This window comes from Pezoporus occidentalis, unplaced genomic scaffold, assembly GCF_034315485.1.
Source record: "Pezoporus occidentalis ecotype Australia unplaced genomic scaffold, CSIRO_AGI_Poc_V1 ctg198, whole genome shotgun sequence".
In the NCBI taxonomy this organism is placed as follows: domain Eukaryota; kingdom Metazoa; phylum Chordata; class Aves; order Psittaciformes; family Psittacidae; genus Pezoporus; species Pezoporus occidentalis.
In genome coordinates, this window is record NW_026913833.1 from 915,804 (window position 1) to 929,869 (window position 14,066).

Genomic DNA, 14,066 nt, shown 5'->3' on the forward strand with positions numbered 1-14,066 from the left:
CATTAAACATACCCTAGGGAGTACTGTAGTGCATTTTGAGGCCATTTCAGTTAGCTTCCACTTAACGTTCTGCTTTTACTGGGGAAAAAAGAAAGTACCTCTAAGCTATTTACATATTCATGATATTTGCTTCATCTTCAAAACCTGCCAGCAAAAATGTCTTATTAATACGAAAAGCAGAAGAAATCACCTTGAATCATTTTCTATGTTCGGTTTAAATGGCAGTTAAACTCAGTGTGCAATCAGGGACTTAAACACCAAAACGATATCAAAGTTTGTGTATTGGTGTTTTCTTTGTATTACTACTGTCTGGCATGATTACTTCAAGTGGTCAAGAATGGCAGATGTTGGAACCTATGTTAGCTCTAACATAAGTTATCTTTGAAGTTGTGTAAGGAGCTGTAAACTGAGATACTATCCCAAGCCTGTATATAGGTAGCATGAGCCTCATGGCCTCACCTTAACAGCTGTTAAAGTTAGCAACATCCTACGCATTATTGCTCTTCAGAAGCCCACGATTAGCAAAGATACACAAGAACAGCACCAGACTTTGAATCACGGAATCCCAGCCTGGTTTGGGTTGGAAGGGACCTTAAAGCTCCTCCAGCTCCAACCCCTGTCACAGGCAGGGACACCTTCCACTAGAGCAGCTTGCTCCAAGCCCCTGTGTCCAACCTGGCCTTGAACACTGCCAGGGATGGGGCAGCCACAGCTTCTCTGGGCACCCTGTGCCAGCGCCTCAGCACCCTCACAGGGAAGAACTTTTCCTTACATCTAACCTAAACTTCCTCCGTTCAAGTTTTAACCTATCACCCTTTCTCCTATTGCTACAATCCCTGATGAAGAGACACGTTTATCCATGGGGAGCGCAGCGATAAACCACCACCCCCCTCCCTCCCTGGGCTGGGGAAGCCGGGCACGGTCACGTAACTTATACTTCCCCCCATACCAGCAGGCATCGTCCCCGGGGACTCCGCCTGGACAAGGGCTCTGCCCCAGGGAGACACCATCTTAGCCGCTTCCCGGTCAAACCCAACGCCCGGGAGACGAGGCTGGGAATAAAACCCGCCCTTCCCACAGAGCGCAGCGCTCCTCCCCTCTCCGGACAGCCGGGGGAGCGCGCTTCTCCTCAGGGAACGAGCTCGCTGCCGGAGCAGGAGCCCGCGGGTCGCCAAGGAGGAGCGCTCCCCCCTCAGCGTCCCACACGGGCCCCGGCTCCATCTCCCGCCCCTCTCCAGTCCAAAACCTCCCGCTGCGGAGGGGGGAAAGGGGCTCCCAGAGCCCAGCTCCTCAGCCCCGCCGCCCGCCCCGGTACCTACGACATCGCCTCGCCTGGAGCCGCTCCCGCCGCCGTTGCGGATCTCCCGCCGCTGCCGCCGTGCACCGGCCAAAGGCCTCCGGCTGGAAACGGCGCTGAGGGGCGGGGCGGGAGCCGAGCCGAGCAGGCCCGCGGGGCGGAGGGGTGGCTCCTCGGGCCCCGCCGCCCCGGTGCTGTGCAGCGGTAGGAGCCAGGCCGGTGGTGGCTTCCTCCCCTCGGGAAGGTTGGTGCGAGCGCAGCTTGGGCGGGAGGTGAGGGGCGGCCAACGCGTCCCCTCAGGGCAGGATGGAGGGGGACCGGAGGGCGGGATGGTTCCTATATGAGAGGCTGGGGGAAAGGGGTTGTAATGACTTCTGTGTCTTTTGAGTGGTAAATGTAACCCGAGAAAACCCTTGCCCCCGCTGGAGAAGGAGATGACGAGATTTGTGTGGTAAAAGTTTGCGTGTTTCAGGTGAGGCCTCGGCGCTTGCGCTCGGAAGGTTGGAAGCGGCAGTGGGAAGCTCGCAGCTGGTGTGTGTTTGCTGCGGATGGAGGTCTGGGACCGTGGTGGGAAAGGTCCGTGTGGCGGTGATGGGTATGGCTTAATTCGTAGTTAGAACATCGTTTTCATTAGAATGGTAGCAACTAAAACTGAATGTAATAGGTAGTGTTGTCTTCCTACTTCAGGCCAAGGCTGGATCGTTCCCCTCCATCTGTTTTGTCTGAAGCGTCGTTTGTGCAGGAAAAACGTACCATGGGGCTGCTGGCAGAGCTGGCGCTAAGCTACTGCTCGCTGGATTTCTGAGCAGTGCATTGGCAGCACTTCTTGTCAGAATTGTGGCCCACGTAAGAAATATCTCGGTAGTGGGAAGTTGGAGGAGTATAAAGGAGAGTTCACATTTTATAAACTAGTTGCTGGAAAATTAACATTTATTCTTCTTTTCCTCCTCGACTTTAACCCTCTTCCATTTTGTGTGTGTAATGCTGGTGCTTAATTATAGTGACACCCGTCTGCAGTAACCAGACTCTATCACAGTGTCCCTATGGGGTCCTTTTAATGCCAGTGTAATATTAAAGTGTCAGACAGGCGGTCTGTGTATTATAAATAGGGTACTTCAGCCATGATAAGCAATTATTATCTTTCTTTCCCAAGTGTAAAAGACCTATATAACTCAACAAGGTGCAAGTGATTTAGGCCTTCTGAGTAAAAATCCAATGAGTCCTGAAGGGGACCCTACGATGTCGTCGTCTTGTTGCTGAACTTGAGATATTTAATTTATTATGCTGGAATATATTTTCTGAAGTCAACATTGGATAAAATAATAGGAGAGGCTGTTAGACCAACAGGATTTAGTGGCCCTCTGTGATGGCCTTCTAAAAACCTTAATCACCCTTGGTAAAAGCAGAGAGCTGCTGTTAGAGTTTACTGGCCATTGGTGAGCAAACAGTATTAGTTACTGTTTTGAGTGGCTGTAATATTGTAGAAAAAACACATTTTATACTTTTTACCATGTATTTACAATTATATGGGTAGTGTTCTTGTACTTTAAAGGCCTGAGTGGCACAGTTTTATGCACGTTATATTCAGATAACTATTAAAAGTAGAATAGTGTGCTTTACTTCACATACTTGAAGGATTAAGGGTTATAATTTTGACCAATTTTACTATTAGCTATATGTTTTATTGAGTTACAACTAAAATCAGCAAACAAAAGCTCAGTCTACTGTGGGTTGGCACCATAAAAAACATGTAATCAATTTAATAACTATATCACTTCTTTAACACTGGATATTATATGGCGTTTATGACATCAACAGTGTGTCTGATGAAGCTGTGTAAAGCTACCTGGTTTTCCAGCTGTATCAGTCTTGGAAATATGAAAGTTAGCTTTTGAGTGAGGGTGAAAATCCTGACAAATACGCAGTTCAACATAAACATGGTCACATGTGGTTTCCACTGGAGGACAAAGGAGGCTTTTACTCTGCTGTTAACACCAAGAAATATAACAGAGAATCCAACATAAGTGAGTTGCACTCATGCAGCCACAGAGCTGTCTCCAATGAGATGAGCACTGCATCCATTCTTGGTAGTATTTACTGTTGTTGCTGTTTGGTGAAAAAATCTTTTAGATAATTCTGTGCCTCTCACACCTGTGGCCATGTTTAAATTTACTTTTTTCCCCCAAAACCACTCCAACCTTTCTACTGCTGGTGAGCTCTAACAACAGTGAGAGTGGCACCGAGAGCAAAACAGCGGTAGGTATGGTATATTCATTTATTAATATGAACATACTGTAATAATATTATGTCCATTAATGTCAGCATTGTGACAGATCATGCAGACTACAGACAGTGGTAGTAAAGTCCTCAGAGCCAACAAGTGTGCTTCTGTACAAATTATCCCATTCTTTCTGTCATTATGAGAATTTAGCTTATGTGGCAAGAATAGAAATTCTGGTGAAAGTGTGTAGGAAGGACAAGTCCTAGTGGTTCATTTCTAAACATGGACAGCAATTTCTATCAGAGATAACTTGAAAGTTTGTTTTTATGCTTTCAAATGACGTGACTGCATAATCATTGTGATATCAAATGAGAATTAAAAACATGACCTTGATGTTAGGATAGGTTTTGCTAGTCTGTGTTTCAGAGGACAAAGCAGATGTGTTCTTAAACAGGAAGGGCAGTAACAATTTGTAACTGTAATTGTATCCTTCACAGAATGGCCAGCAGTCCTGAGGATGACACTTCTCTCTCCAGTGAGAAAGTCATGCACCCAGGAAGTCTGCAAGCAAAGAAGTCTCAGCATGAAGAAGAAGCCACCTTTTACATGAACTGCCGAGCAGCTTATCTAGCTGTTTTAAAAAGCAGTTTAGAAAATATTAAGTCAAAGGAACAACTCAGATTAGGTAATTAATAGATTATTTCTTTTCCCTGTAACTACTGTGTGTGATGATTACAACGGGTAGTTTACAAGCAGCAGTCAGCAATTCAGTAGTGTGTAACCCAGTGCATAAACTCAGTAACTGTTTCAAGCAATTTACAGTAGGTTTAGATAGAGTTCAAATTTCAAGTGTTGGTAGGTGCATCTTTGAAGACATTTTCATCCTTAATCTTGGCTCCTAAGCGCTGGAAGACTCATGGAAGTGGGAATGGTAGACAGAGCTTTTCATCTGTAAATCACCAGCAGGATTGGGCAAAAGTCCATGCTGGCTGTCAGCTTACAGAGGACCCAAGTGAGTTGTTTAAAAGCACCAAATTTGATGGTAGTGTTGTTGCTTACCTGAGGTGGACCTGTTTAGTGCTTTGTGATTGTGACACTTCTACAGTAAATTTTTCCCTCTCCCTGTCAAATGAGTGAGTTGGTCTCAGTACAGTTAATAATTGTGGGCAATTGCCCTGGCCCAGAAAATCACCATGAATTGGCACAGAGGTTTGCAGACTCGGAGAAGAGGTTGGTACTGGAGGCGCAGATATAGGAATTTACCCTCAAAGCAGTTTTGAGTAAGTGAACATACTGCCTTTCCTCTCCCAATTTATGTGATCAAATGGATTGTTTCAGACACTGGTGTTTCATAAAAAAAATCTTACTCTTATTTAACCTCCTACTGAATTACAGTGTTCCCATAGACTAAAATGAGGTTTCTGTTTTTTCATCCCTCTGATATTTGTGGATAAGTGGTATTGCTGTCAGCAGTGGAACATGAAAAAATACCTGCTGGATAAAGGTGTTTTGTTTTGAAAGCTGTTTGTTTTGAAAACCTATGGACTTTCAAAGTTCTTTTCGTGGAGTTACAGAAGTTTACTCCAGAAATGGTAGTTAGGGCTCTGTGTTAGTATAACATATCTTAGTGACTGAGTAAGCTAAGGAGTAAGATAAGACTGAGTGAAAACCTGTTTCAATTTTGAAATAGGTTTTACTCTCCCAGATAAAACTTTTCAAACAAATATACTCCAACTTTGCTACCTCTTGGAGTTGTAGGATTGTGTTTGGTGTCTTTTGTTGTTTGTTTTCTTTCTTTCTTAGAGCATTTTTGTCTTTTCATGAAGTTTATTCATGATTGTATATAACAGCATGGGATTATGCTGGGAAACTCATGCAAGTGTCTTTCTGTCCTGTTTTTTACCTGGAGTTCTGTGATGTGAAAATCTTATCTTACTTTATTGGAAACATGTTTCCAGCTCATGTGGTTGGCAAGAAATCATGAGAACATAAATCTTCAGTTAGATAAAGAAAACTAAAATGTGTCGTTAAAAGCCTAATGATTTTTATTTTGTGGGTTTTGGGGTGGAGCTCAGAATGCATTTGGGACTGTGGTTTCTCAAGGCTTCCTCATAGGTTATGATGCCAGGAAAAGGTATGTGTGTGTATTGTGGCATTTCAGTTGTTTGTAATAAAACCCCCAAGCAACAGCTAAAGGCAAAACCATGCTGAACTGTCAAATAATTTAGTTATATCATAATTCTAATGACCAGGTTTTATTTGCACATGTGAGGAAATATTTCTCACTAATGCCTGCATTGCCATGCCTAAAATATGTGAGGTCTCCATGTGCAGACTCCACTATAAAAGCTGAGCGTAGCTTCTTCCCTATACCAGTACATGAAGTTCTACCCATTGAAAAGCACCTTCTTTCTCCACGTGACTTAGTGTTTATCCAGGCTTTCTCAGCTGTAATAAAAGTGCCTTTATAGGATCCTAATGATAGTTTTGGATAATCTGGATTTTAAGATAGGAGTGGTGTGAACAAATGTCATCTCTTTTATATATGCTTTGGCTTTCATCTCTATCCATATGCTACTTTGCCATGTAGCATGTGTTTGGGCATTTTGGTTTCAAGGTCAACACAGAATGGGCAGTTAATTGCTCAGGCTCCCAGTCTATTTAGAGATATTTAAGATCTTTAGAATTTGAAAGCGTTCAGAGTTACTACAGACTTCTACTGCATCTTAAGTAAATTCTGGCATTTATCAAATGGCTGGTGCCGGTGTTTAAGCATCTCTTGCTACATGATGTTTGCCTAAATTCTAAACTAAAATATTAACTAGAGAATGGCCCTGCAAAATGTTATTTGTCAGAGTTTGACTTTTTCATGGAATGTAACTTCATTTCCTGTGTTGTAATATTACTGAAGGTGTTTAGCAGGATCAGTCTGTAAGGAATATTGTGTGCAGCTCTGGTGTCCTCAGCATAAAAAGGACATGGAACTGTTGGAACAAGTCCAGAGGAGGCCATGAGGATGATCAGGGGACTGGAGCACCTCCCATGTGAAGACAGGCTGAGGAAGTTGGAGCTGTTCAGCCTGGAGAAGAGCAGGCTGTGTGGAGACCTCATAGCAGCCTTCCAGTATCTGAAGGGGGCCTATAGGGATGCTGGGGAGGGACTCTTCATTAGGGACTGTAGTGACAGGACAAGGGGTAATGGGTTAAAACTGAAACAGGGGAAGTTTAGGTTGGATATAAGGAGGAAATTCTTTCCTGTTAGGGTGGTGAGGCACTGGAATGGGTTGCCCAGGGAGGTTGTGAATGCTCCATCCCTGGCAGTGTTCAAGACCAGGTTGGACAAGGCCTTGGGTGATATGATTTAGTGTAAGGTGTCCCTGCCCATGGCAGGGGGATTGAAACTAGATGATCTTAAGGTCCTTTCCAACCCTAACTATTCTATGATTCTATGATAAAAGGTGCAGTCTATTTGAACTTCCAGATATACAGACTTGGGAGGCAAGTGCTGTTCTCCCTGGCTATATAAAAATACAGGATTATCATATATTTGAAGGATACTCTGTTAAAGTAAGTGAATACTGAGCTATATTGACTTTCCAGGGAGCTCAGCTATCCATGTACACAAACACACGGAGAAACTGCCCTTCCTTGCCTGACCTTGACATTGAAATCCTTGTTTATTGCTGCATGCCCAGGCTTTGCATGGATAAAGAAATGAGCTTTGCTGTATTCTCCTGACTGTTTGCAAAGGTGACAGGACAGAAATCTTTATTTAGTCCTTGGCATTCAATCAGAGATTAACAACAAAGGTGGCTGGTTGTGTTTGTTCTTGATGGTGACACAGTTGCCTACAGAGAATTGTAACGATGCCACCACCTCATTTCACAGATGCTACTGATCTGCTCTCAGCCTATATAGATTTGGTCGTTGGTCAGCTGGCTGAAAATCCAACTGCCAGTGTAGGAAGAGATGAAGGATCATTTGTATTTCCCTAAAAACTTGATTATATGGGAAGATACAAAAACATCCCTCCATTTCCAGATAGACTGTGCATTTGGATTTCAGTTTAACATGATACCTTCTTCACGCTGGCAGCTGATGAAAGGATATTTTCAGTAAAAATTTCAAGAGGCTAACTAGATCCAGCAAATGGATTTTGAAGAATGCCAGGTCTGGTTGCATACTGCATACTGGTTGCATGTATGGTATTGGCTGTTGGTATCATTTTTCTTTTACGTTTGAAATACATATTGTGTAATTTGAATTGATGAGTTCAGATGTATAGATTTGACATAAAATATTGTTGAAGATAAATTCTATGCTAGATTTCAGTTCTTGGAAAAATAAGGGTGAAAGTCTTATATGGATCTCAGTAGAAACAGTATCTAATAATCTTGCTGCACCTCTCCTATGAAGACAGGCTGAGACAGTTGGGCTGGTTCAGCCTGGAGAAGTCTCCTTAAGGGGGGAGGCCTTAGAGCAGCTCCTAGTGCCTAAACTGGCTACAAGAAACCTGGAGAAGGGCTTTGGCAAGGGCCTGCAGGGACAGGCCAAGGTGGGCCTGAGAGAGGGGAGATTGAGATGAGCTCTTAGGCAGAAGCTCTTCCCTGTGAGGGTGCTCAGGCGCTGGCACAGTGTGCCCGGAGAAGCTGTGGATGCCCCATCCCTGGCAGTGTTCAAGACTGGGCTGAACAGAGCTTGGGGCAATCTGCTTTAGTGCAAGGTGTCCCTGCCTGTGGCAGGGGCTTGGCACTGGGTGAGCTTTAAGGTCCCTTCCAACCCAAGTCATTCTAGGATTCTGTAATGTAGTAGCTTACAAATAAGGGGTTCTTGATATTAAGGCAAGGGAAATATAGACACTAGGCTGAATTTTCACTTGTCACTTAAGGAGACTGTCTTTGAATTTATGGATATTTTGCTTAATTAAGGGTTTAAACCCATTAACTTTCTTTAAGGATGACATCCCATTGAGTTTAGTACAACAGTGCACATGAGTAAGTGGCAGCTGCAGCTAAGAGCCGGAGCAAAACAATTCCTGTGATATCATTGTGTTATAGCAAGTCACAAACTGCTCTCTAGCTTCTTCCTTTTTCTGTAGAAAAAAGTGAGTGTGATTCTCAGCAGTACTACCTCTGTGCTGGATCAGAGTTCTCAAGGGATGATGTGGGGTGCTAGACACTGCCTGTTTGATGTCTCCTTTCAAAAGAAGATGCAAGTGAGCTCTTTTGCCCCTCGGGCTGCTTGAGCCTCTCTAGTGCAAACCACAGAATTCAAGGCCAGGGAAGGTCAGACTGTATCAGTAGAGGATTGAGTCCTTCATACTCACTTTCCCCTTGGATTGATGGGGCTTAAATAGAAAGTCTGAACATGGGAAGTGATTAAAGGATGTTTTCAACAAACTCCTTTACTGACAGCTGGATGATATAGTTAATATTGTGTTCTGTTGTTCAGTGCTTCAACAGGCTGGAAGAAATCCATCTCAGAAGACAGTTAATAAATACTGGACTTCACAAACAACTACGCTGAATTTTGATGATTTTTGTACTATTTTAAAAGAAGAAAAACCAGCTACAAAAACTGAGCTGCTGAAAGCATTTGGAAAAATAGATAAAGATAAGACTGGATATATTTTACATGATGAACTTCATAGAATTCTCACAACGGTAAGTATCAGTGGAAACTTAATTGTCCATCTTTAATTATTAGTAGCGTGACCAGTAGGTCAAAGGAGGTGATCATGCTCCTCTGCTTTGCTCTCGTGAGATCCCACTTGGAGCACTGTGTGCAGTTCTGGTGTCCTCAACATAAAAAGGATGTAGAACTGTTGGAGCAAGCCTAGAGGAGGCCACGAGGATGATCAGGGCTGGAGCACCTCCTGTATGAAGACAGGCTGAGAAAGTTGGGGCTGTTCAGCCTGGAGAAGAGAAGGCTGCGTGGAGACCTCAGAACAGCTTCCAGTATCTGAAGGGACCTACAAGGATGCTGGGGAGGGACTCTTCATCAGGGACTGTAGTGATAGAACAAGGGGTAATAGGTTTAAACTTAAACAGGGGAAGTTCAGGTTAGATACAAGGAAGAGTTCTTTCCTGTGAGGGTGCTGAGGCACTGGCACAGGGTGCCCAGGGAAGCTGTGGCTGCCCCATCCCTGGCAGTGTTCAAGACCAGGTTGGACAGAGCCTTGGGTGACATGGTTTAGCGTGAGGTGCCCCTGCCCATGGCAGGGGCTTGAAGCTGGATGATCTCAAGGTCCTTTCCAACCCAACCCAATCTATGATTCTGGAAATGAGCTGGTAAAACTGTTCTGCATGTGTAAACACATCTTTCTGATCAGAAGAATCAAAAGATCAAAACCTGATGCATGGTCTTTGGGTTTGATTTTGTTTTTTCCCAAATTTTATGTGGTTAGCTGATCTTTCTTCCACTTTTTCCCTTTACAGCCGTGCAGTTGATAACCTGTCTGTGCCTTGAAGGTAGAAGCTGCCAGAAAAGCTGCTTTGCGTAGTTTGAGAGAAAGCTTTGTTGTAAACCCTGTTTATAATGGAGTGCAGCAGCAGAAAGGGAAGCCTGTGTCTCTCCCTTGCGTCAGTTAGTGCAAACCCTCTGTTCATCCCTTTGGGGTTTACAAGCTTTTACCATGAGAAGTAATTACATGCCTTTGCTATTCTCCCCTCGCAAGCTGTATCTACGCATGTTCAGATACAAAGTTTAATAATATTTTTGTGTTATACATAAAATATTAAAAGTCAGTGCTTTCATTTTATTTGATGTTCTGTCATGCCAGTGACTTCACTGGATCTTACAGATAGTTCATCAGGCTCTTAAAAGTAAACTCTACTGGGGTAAGTGAATACTTCGGTTGGAGTTTATGCATTATCCACCTAAAGGATGCAAATGTCATAAGGCTTATCTGTTATATGTTATTAATGCTGCTTAAAATAATGACATTAAAAAATACCTAAAACTTCTCATTTAGCTGCTGAGCTGCCACCATAGTTTTAGGCTTCATTGTATACTCTAAAATGATACCAGGTCTTCTGAGGATCTGCAAAGCAATCAAACAACCCCTGATACAGAAGTCTTCCAAGCTGCTGTAGAGCTAATGCTCTGCCTTTAAACTAGACAGATGTACATCACAGATGATGAAACCCACCTCCTTCATTGTAAAAGCCAACCACCCTGCACAGCACATACACTAAGGAGCAGTTACAATTAAAAAGTACTAGTAGAGTTCTAGTAGAATGCTTAAAAGTGAGAATAAAACAATTTTAAGGAAATGTGGAGAGCGAACTGAGAAGGAACTGACAGTTCACATACTGTATTTGTTGTGCTTGACTCGATAAAACAGAATTACTTGTTTACTTCAAACATTGAGGCAGAACCTTCAGTCCTCATTCTGCACGAACCAAAAGATACAGTTGCAATGGTAAGGAAATACTCTATATAATGAAAGGTAGAAGTACAGAAGTTGAGTACTACTGTAGTTACTCCATGAAGAGCTATAAACTCTGTATTGTTAAACAACGTCAGGGCATTGCTTTATATAGACCTAGACTGAGGGATTTTTACTTGCAGTAGCAACTGGTGCTGCTCAAAGAGGGGAGGATCAAGGTTTGATTTGTTGCAATCCACTCTGGCTCTGGTACAGTATGTCCATATCATGTGTTCAACAACAATGAAGTTGGCATTAGTTTTCAGTCCCAAATTTATGCCATGGATATATAGCTGAAACATGATGTGATGTAGGTTTCTGTACAGCAAACACATGTTGCCTTGTCATTGCTAACAGCCCTGTGGATCTGTGCAGAGGACGTTGCTGGAGGACCTTGTGGAAGACATGCTTTCTTCTTGAGAGATGTACCTTGTGCCCACATTGCAGGTTGGGCAGTTGAGATGGTGCAGCTTCAGGCTTGGTTCCTAAAGGAGAGAAACTGCTTTGGTTTCACACTAATTATTCCAAGCAGAGATAGGCACAAGGCAAGTTCATGCCTGGAGTAACCCTTTTAGTGAACTGAGTTGCAGATGTAGCCTGCTATAATAGGATAGCTCAAGTAAGTAAGTGAAGCCATTGTGAAGTTAGCTCTTGGTTGTTAGCGTGCTATAATGTAAGTGAGAATGAGAGCTGGGATTCCCCAGTTGTGGAAGATTTTCTGAGACTGATTTATCATCTGTGGTAGGTTTCCAGAGGACACCATCAAAACTGCATAAACTGATGCAATGTGTCTGTTGAGAATTGTAGGGACAATAATTTCTTAGAGTGTCAACATCTATTTTGATGATTCGCCTTGAAATGCATTTAGATCTTTTGCAAGATAAGGTTCCCTAAAATATATTGAAAGAATCCTTGTGGTTTCGTTAAGTGTCCTCTGTAGATGAACACCAATCTTGATTAGGAACCCAACCTGAGGTGGTGCTTTTCATTGCAGAGGGGTGAAAAAATGACTGAGGATGAAGTGAATGCCATTACTGAACAAGCTGATTTTAACTGCGGTGGCAAACTTGACTACAACAAGGTATGGCAAACAGTGATATTTGTTCTTGTTTTATTGGATTGATATTACTGTCAGTATTAGCGTTATCAAACACAATACATACCACCTCCATCTGTTGATTACCTTGGCCTAGGCCACCCCCAGCTGCCTACATAGTGGAACACAGGCTGTTGTATAGTTCTGTTTCACTCACTGTATCTGGCTGCTATCCTTGAAAAGGTCACTTGCTGCAAGTGAACTTAATGCATTAAGCAATGCCTAATAGCCAGCATGAAGCCTAACAGCCTGTGTGAAATCAAGAGTTAAAGGAATGGCAGAGTAAAGATGACAACTGACAGCAAACTTAACTGACCAGGAAGAGCTGACACGTCTGTGGCATTTCATAAGTTCTTATGTGGGGCACATAATGTACGTGTTGAGCATCTTATTTTCAAGATGCAGCATCTCACTGGGTTTTTATTTGACAAAACTGCTAAATGATTAAGTTTTGAACTGAATAAACAGTCCACAATCATTTGTATATAAATATAGCTTCACAAGAGAAAAACAGGAGAAAAAAAACTCCCTATTAAGGATCTTAGGGATCTATAAATATAAATCACCTCTTGGGTTGAAAGTTGCACTAAATTTCTCATCAGGATTTGGACTTCCTTGTTGAATCTTGGCTCTATTTTTCTCTGTCACTTGCTTGGAGTGAAATGAGTATTGTGCTTTAAGAAAAAGCATTGCAACTATTGACCTGTCCTTTCCTTACGTTTTAATCCTTAAAGAGAAAGAATGTTTCACTTACCAGATTATTTTTGTTTGTCCCAAGTTTTGTGATTTATACATGACAACCAGAGAGCAGTGCTGCAAGACTGCACAAGAGAGACTGGAACTTGATATTCGATTGAAGCAGCAGCAGTTTGGAAATCAAACTGATCCTTCCTCCGAAGAGATCACACTGCCTGTGTCAAAACCATCACCAAGAGTCTCGAGGAAAACTGATCACAAACTGTCAGCTACAAAAGGTATTTGTATTTCATGTTGGGAGTTGTGTTTCTGTTGGAGATCATGCTCTGGGTCAGTGAACGTTTGGGTATTTGTTTAATGTTCTCAGGGTAGTGAGGATGTTCTTGACTAATGTTCATTTCTGCTGTGGCAATCACATAAATGTCTCGTAGAGTGTCCGACCTCCACGTTCACATGGACTTTGGCTGCCTCGATGTTCCCAAGCCCTTGTATTGTAAAGGGTGAATTTTGTGACTCTCATATGACACAGTCCAGAGGGAAGAGAGAAAATGAATGCTCAGATGTTGTAATACAGGCAGATTATTTATTTCCTTCCCAGGTCAGAGATGAAACCTTAAACATTTATCAATGTGCAGTATGTTTGTTTCAATTATTGAGGCCCCTTTTAAAGCACAATCAATATGAGAGTTTAATGTTCTTCCTGAAGTTACAAAGATATCTAAAACCTTTCCAAACTGGAAAAAGACCACAGGCTAACGGACTTCAAAGGTACCATGTGTGAAATATTGCATGTAGTGTGTGCCTTTTAAGTTGCTTCAATTCTAGGCAATACTGAAGAGGTGTAAAAATGACAGAACAGTGCTGAAGACTGAGTTTATGTGGTTAGATAACAACTGTACTAGTAGAATTGCCCCAAAATAAAGAGCCAGAAAGTAAATCCTTGGAAGTAATTGCATTGGGCAGCTCTGTGTAAATGATGCACTATATGGCAGGGAAACTTTATTGTCCTGAAAAGAAATAATTTGAAATTAGAAGCAGGTAAAACCTATCCACTTAGGAGAGGTTTACGTTGGTTGCAAGGTAAATGGAATCATGTGGTAACACTGTCTCATCCTTCAGGCAGATTTGATTCCAAGGTTTTGCCATTTGTATTCCCATTCACCTGGGATGTACATTCAGAGAAGTAAAGATGTTTGACTAATGAATTGTTAATTGTTATATACATATAAGGGAAGTCAGCTTCTCTGATTTAATTTCTTGTCATCCAGTTTTTCCGGACACCTATGAATGTAAGGCTTTATGCTAAATAGCACTGGAAGTAGGATGAT

General features: G+C 42.5%; 2 protein-coding genes across 5 annotated transcripts in view; one reads left to right on the top strand and one right to left on the bottom strand.

Annotated features, from left to right (window-relative positions):
• The window catches only part of ITGB3BP (integrin subunit beta 3 binding protein), a 34,160-nt gene extending 30,702 nt beyond the window's left edge, over positions 1-3,458 (bottom strand). Inside the window, exons 1-2 of the mRNA XM_062617585.1 lie at positions 3,449-3,458; positions 1,320-1,633 (exon numbers count right to left, since the gene is read on the bottom strand). Coding sequence (XP_062473569.1) covers positions 1,320-1,633; positions 3,449-3,458 — 324 coding nt within the window. The remainder of the gene's footprint in view (positions 1-1,319; positions 1,634-3,448) is intronic.
• EFCAB7 (EF-hand calcium binding domain 7) overlaps positions 1,430-14,066 on the top strand; it is a 30,478-nt gene continuing 17,841 nt past the window's right edge. For 3 of the 4 annotated variants that reach the window (XM_062617579.1, XM_062617577.1, XM_062617580.1), the window contains exons 1-6: positions 1,430-1,541; positions 1,770-1,873; positions 4,016-4,203; positions 8,969-9,180; positions 11,941-12,027; positions 12,821-13,016. In XM_062617579.1, the coding sequence (XP_062473563.1) occupies positions 4,017-4,203; positions 8,969-9,180; positions 11,941-12,027; positions 12,821-13,016 (682 nt within the window). In that variant the 5' untranslated portion in view covers positions 1,430-1,541; positions 1,770-1,873; position 4,016. Of the gene's footprint in view, positions 1,570-1,769; positions 1,874-4,015; positions 4,204-8,968; positions 9,181-11,940; positions 12,028-12,820; positions 13,017-14,066 lie in introns of all 4 variants that reach the window. The other variant, XM_062617578.1, reaches the window with a different exon arrangement.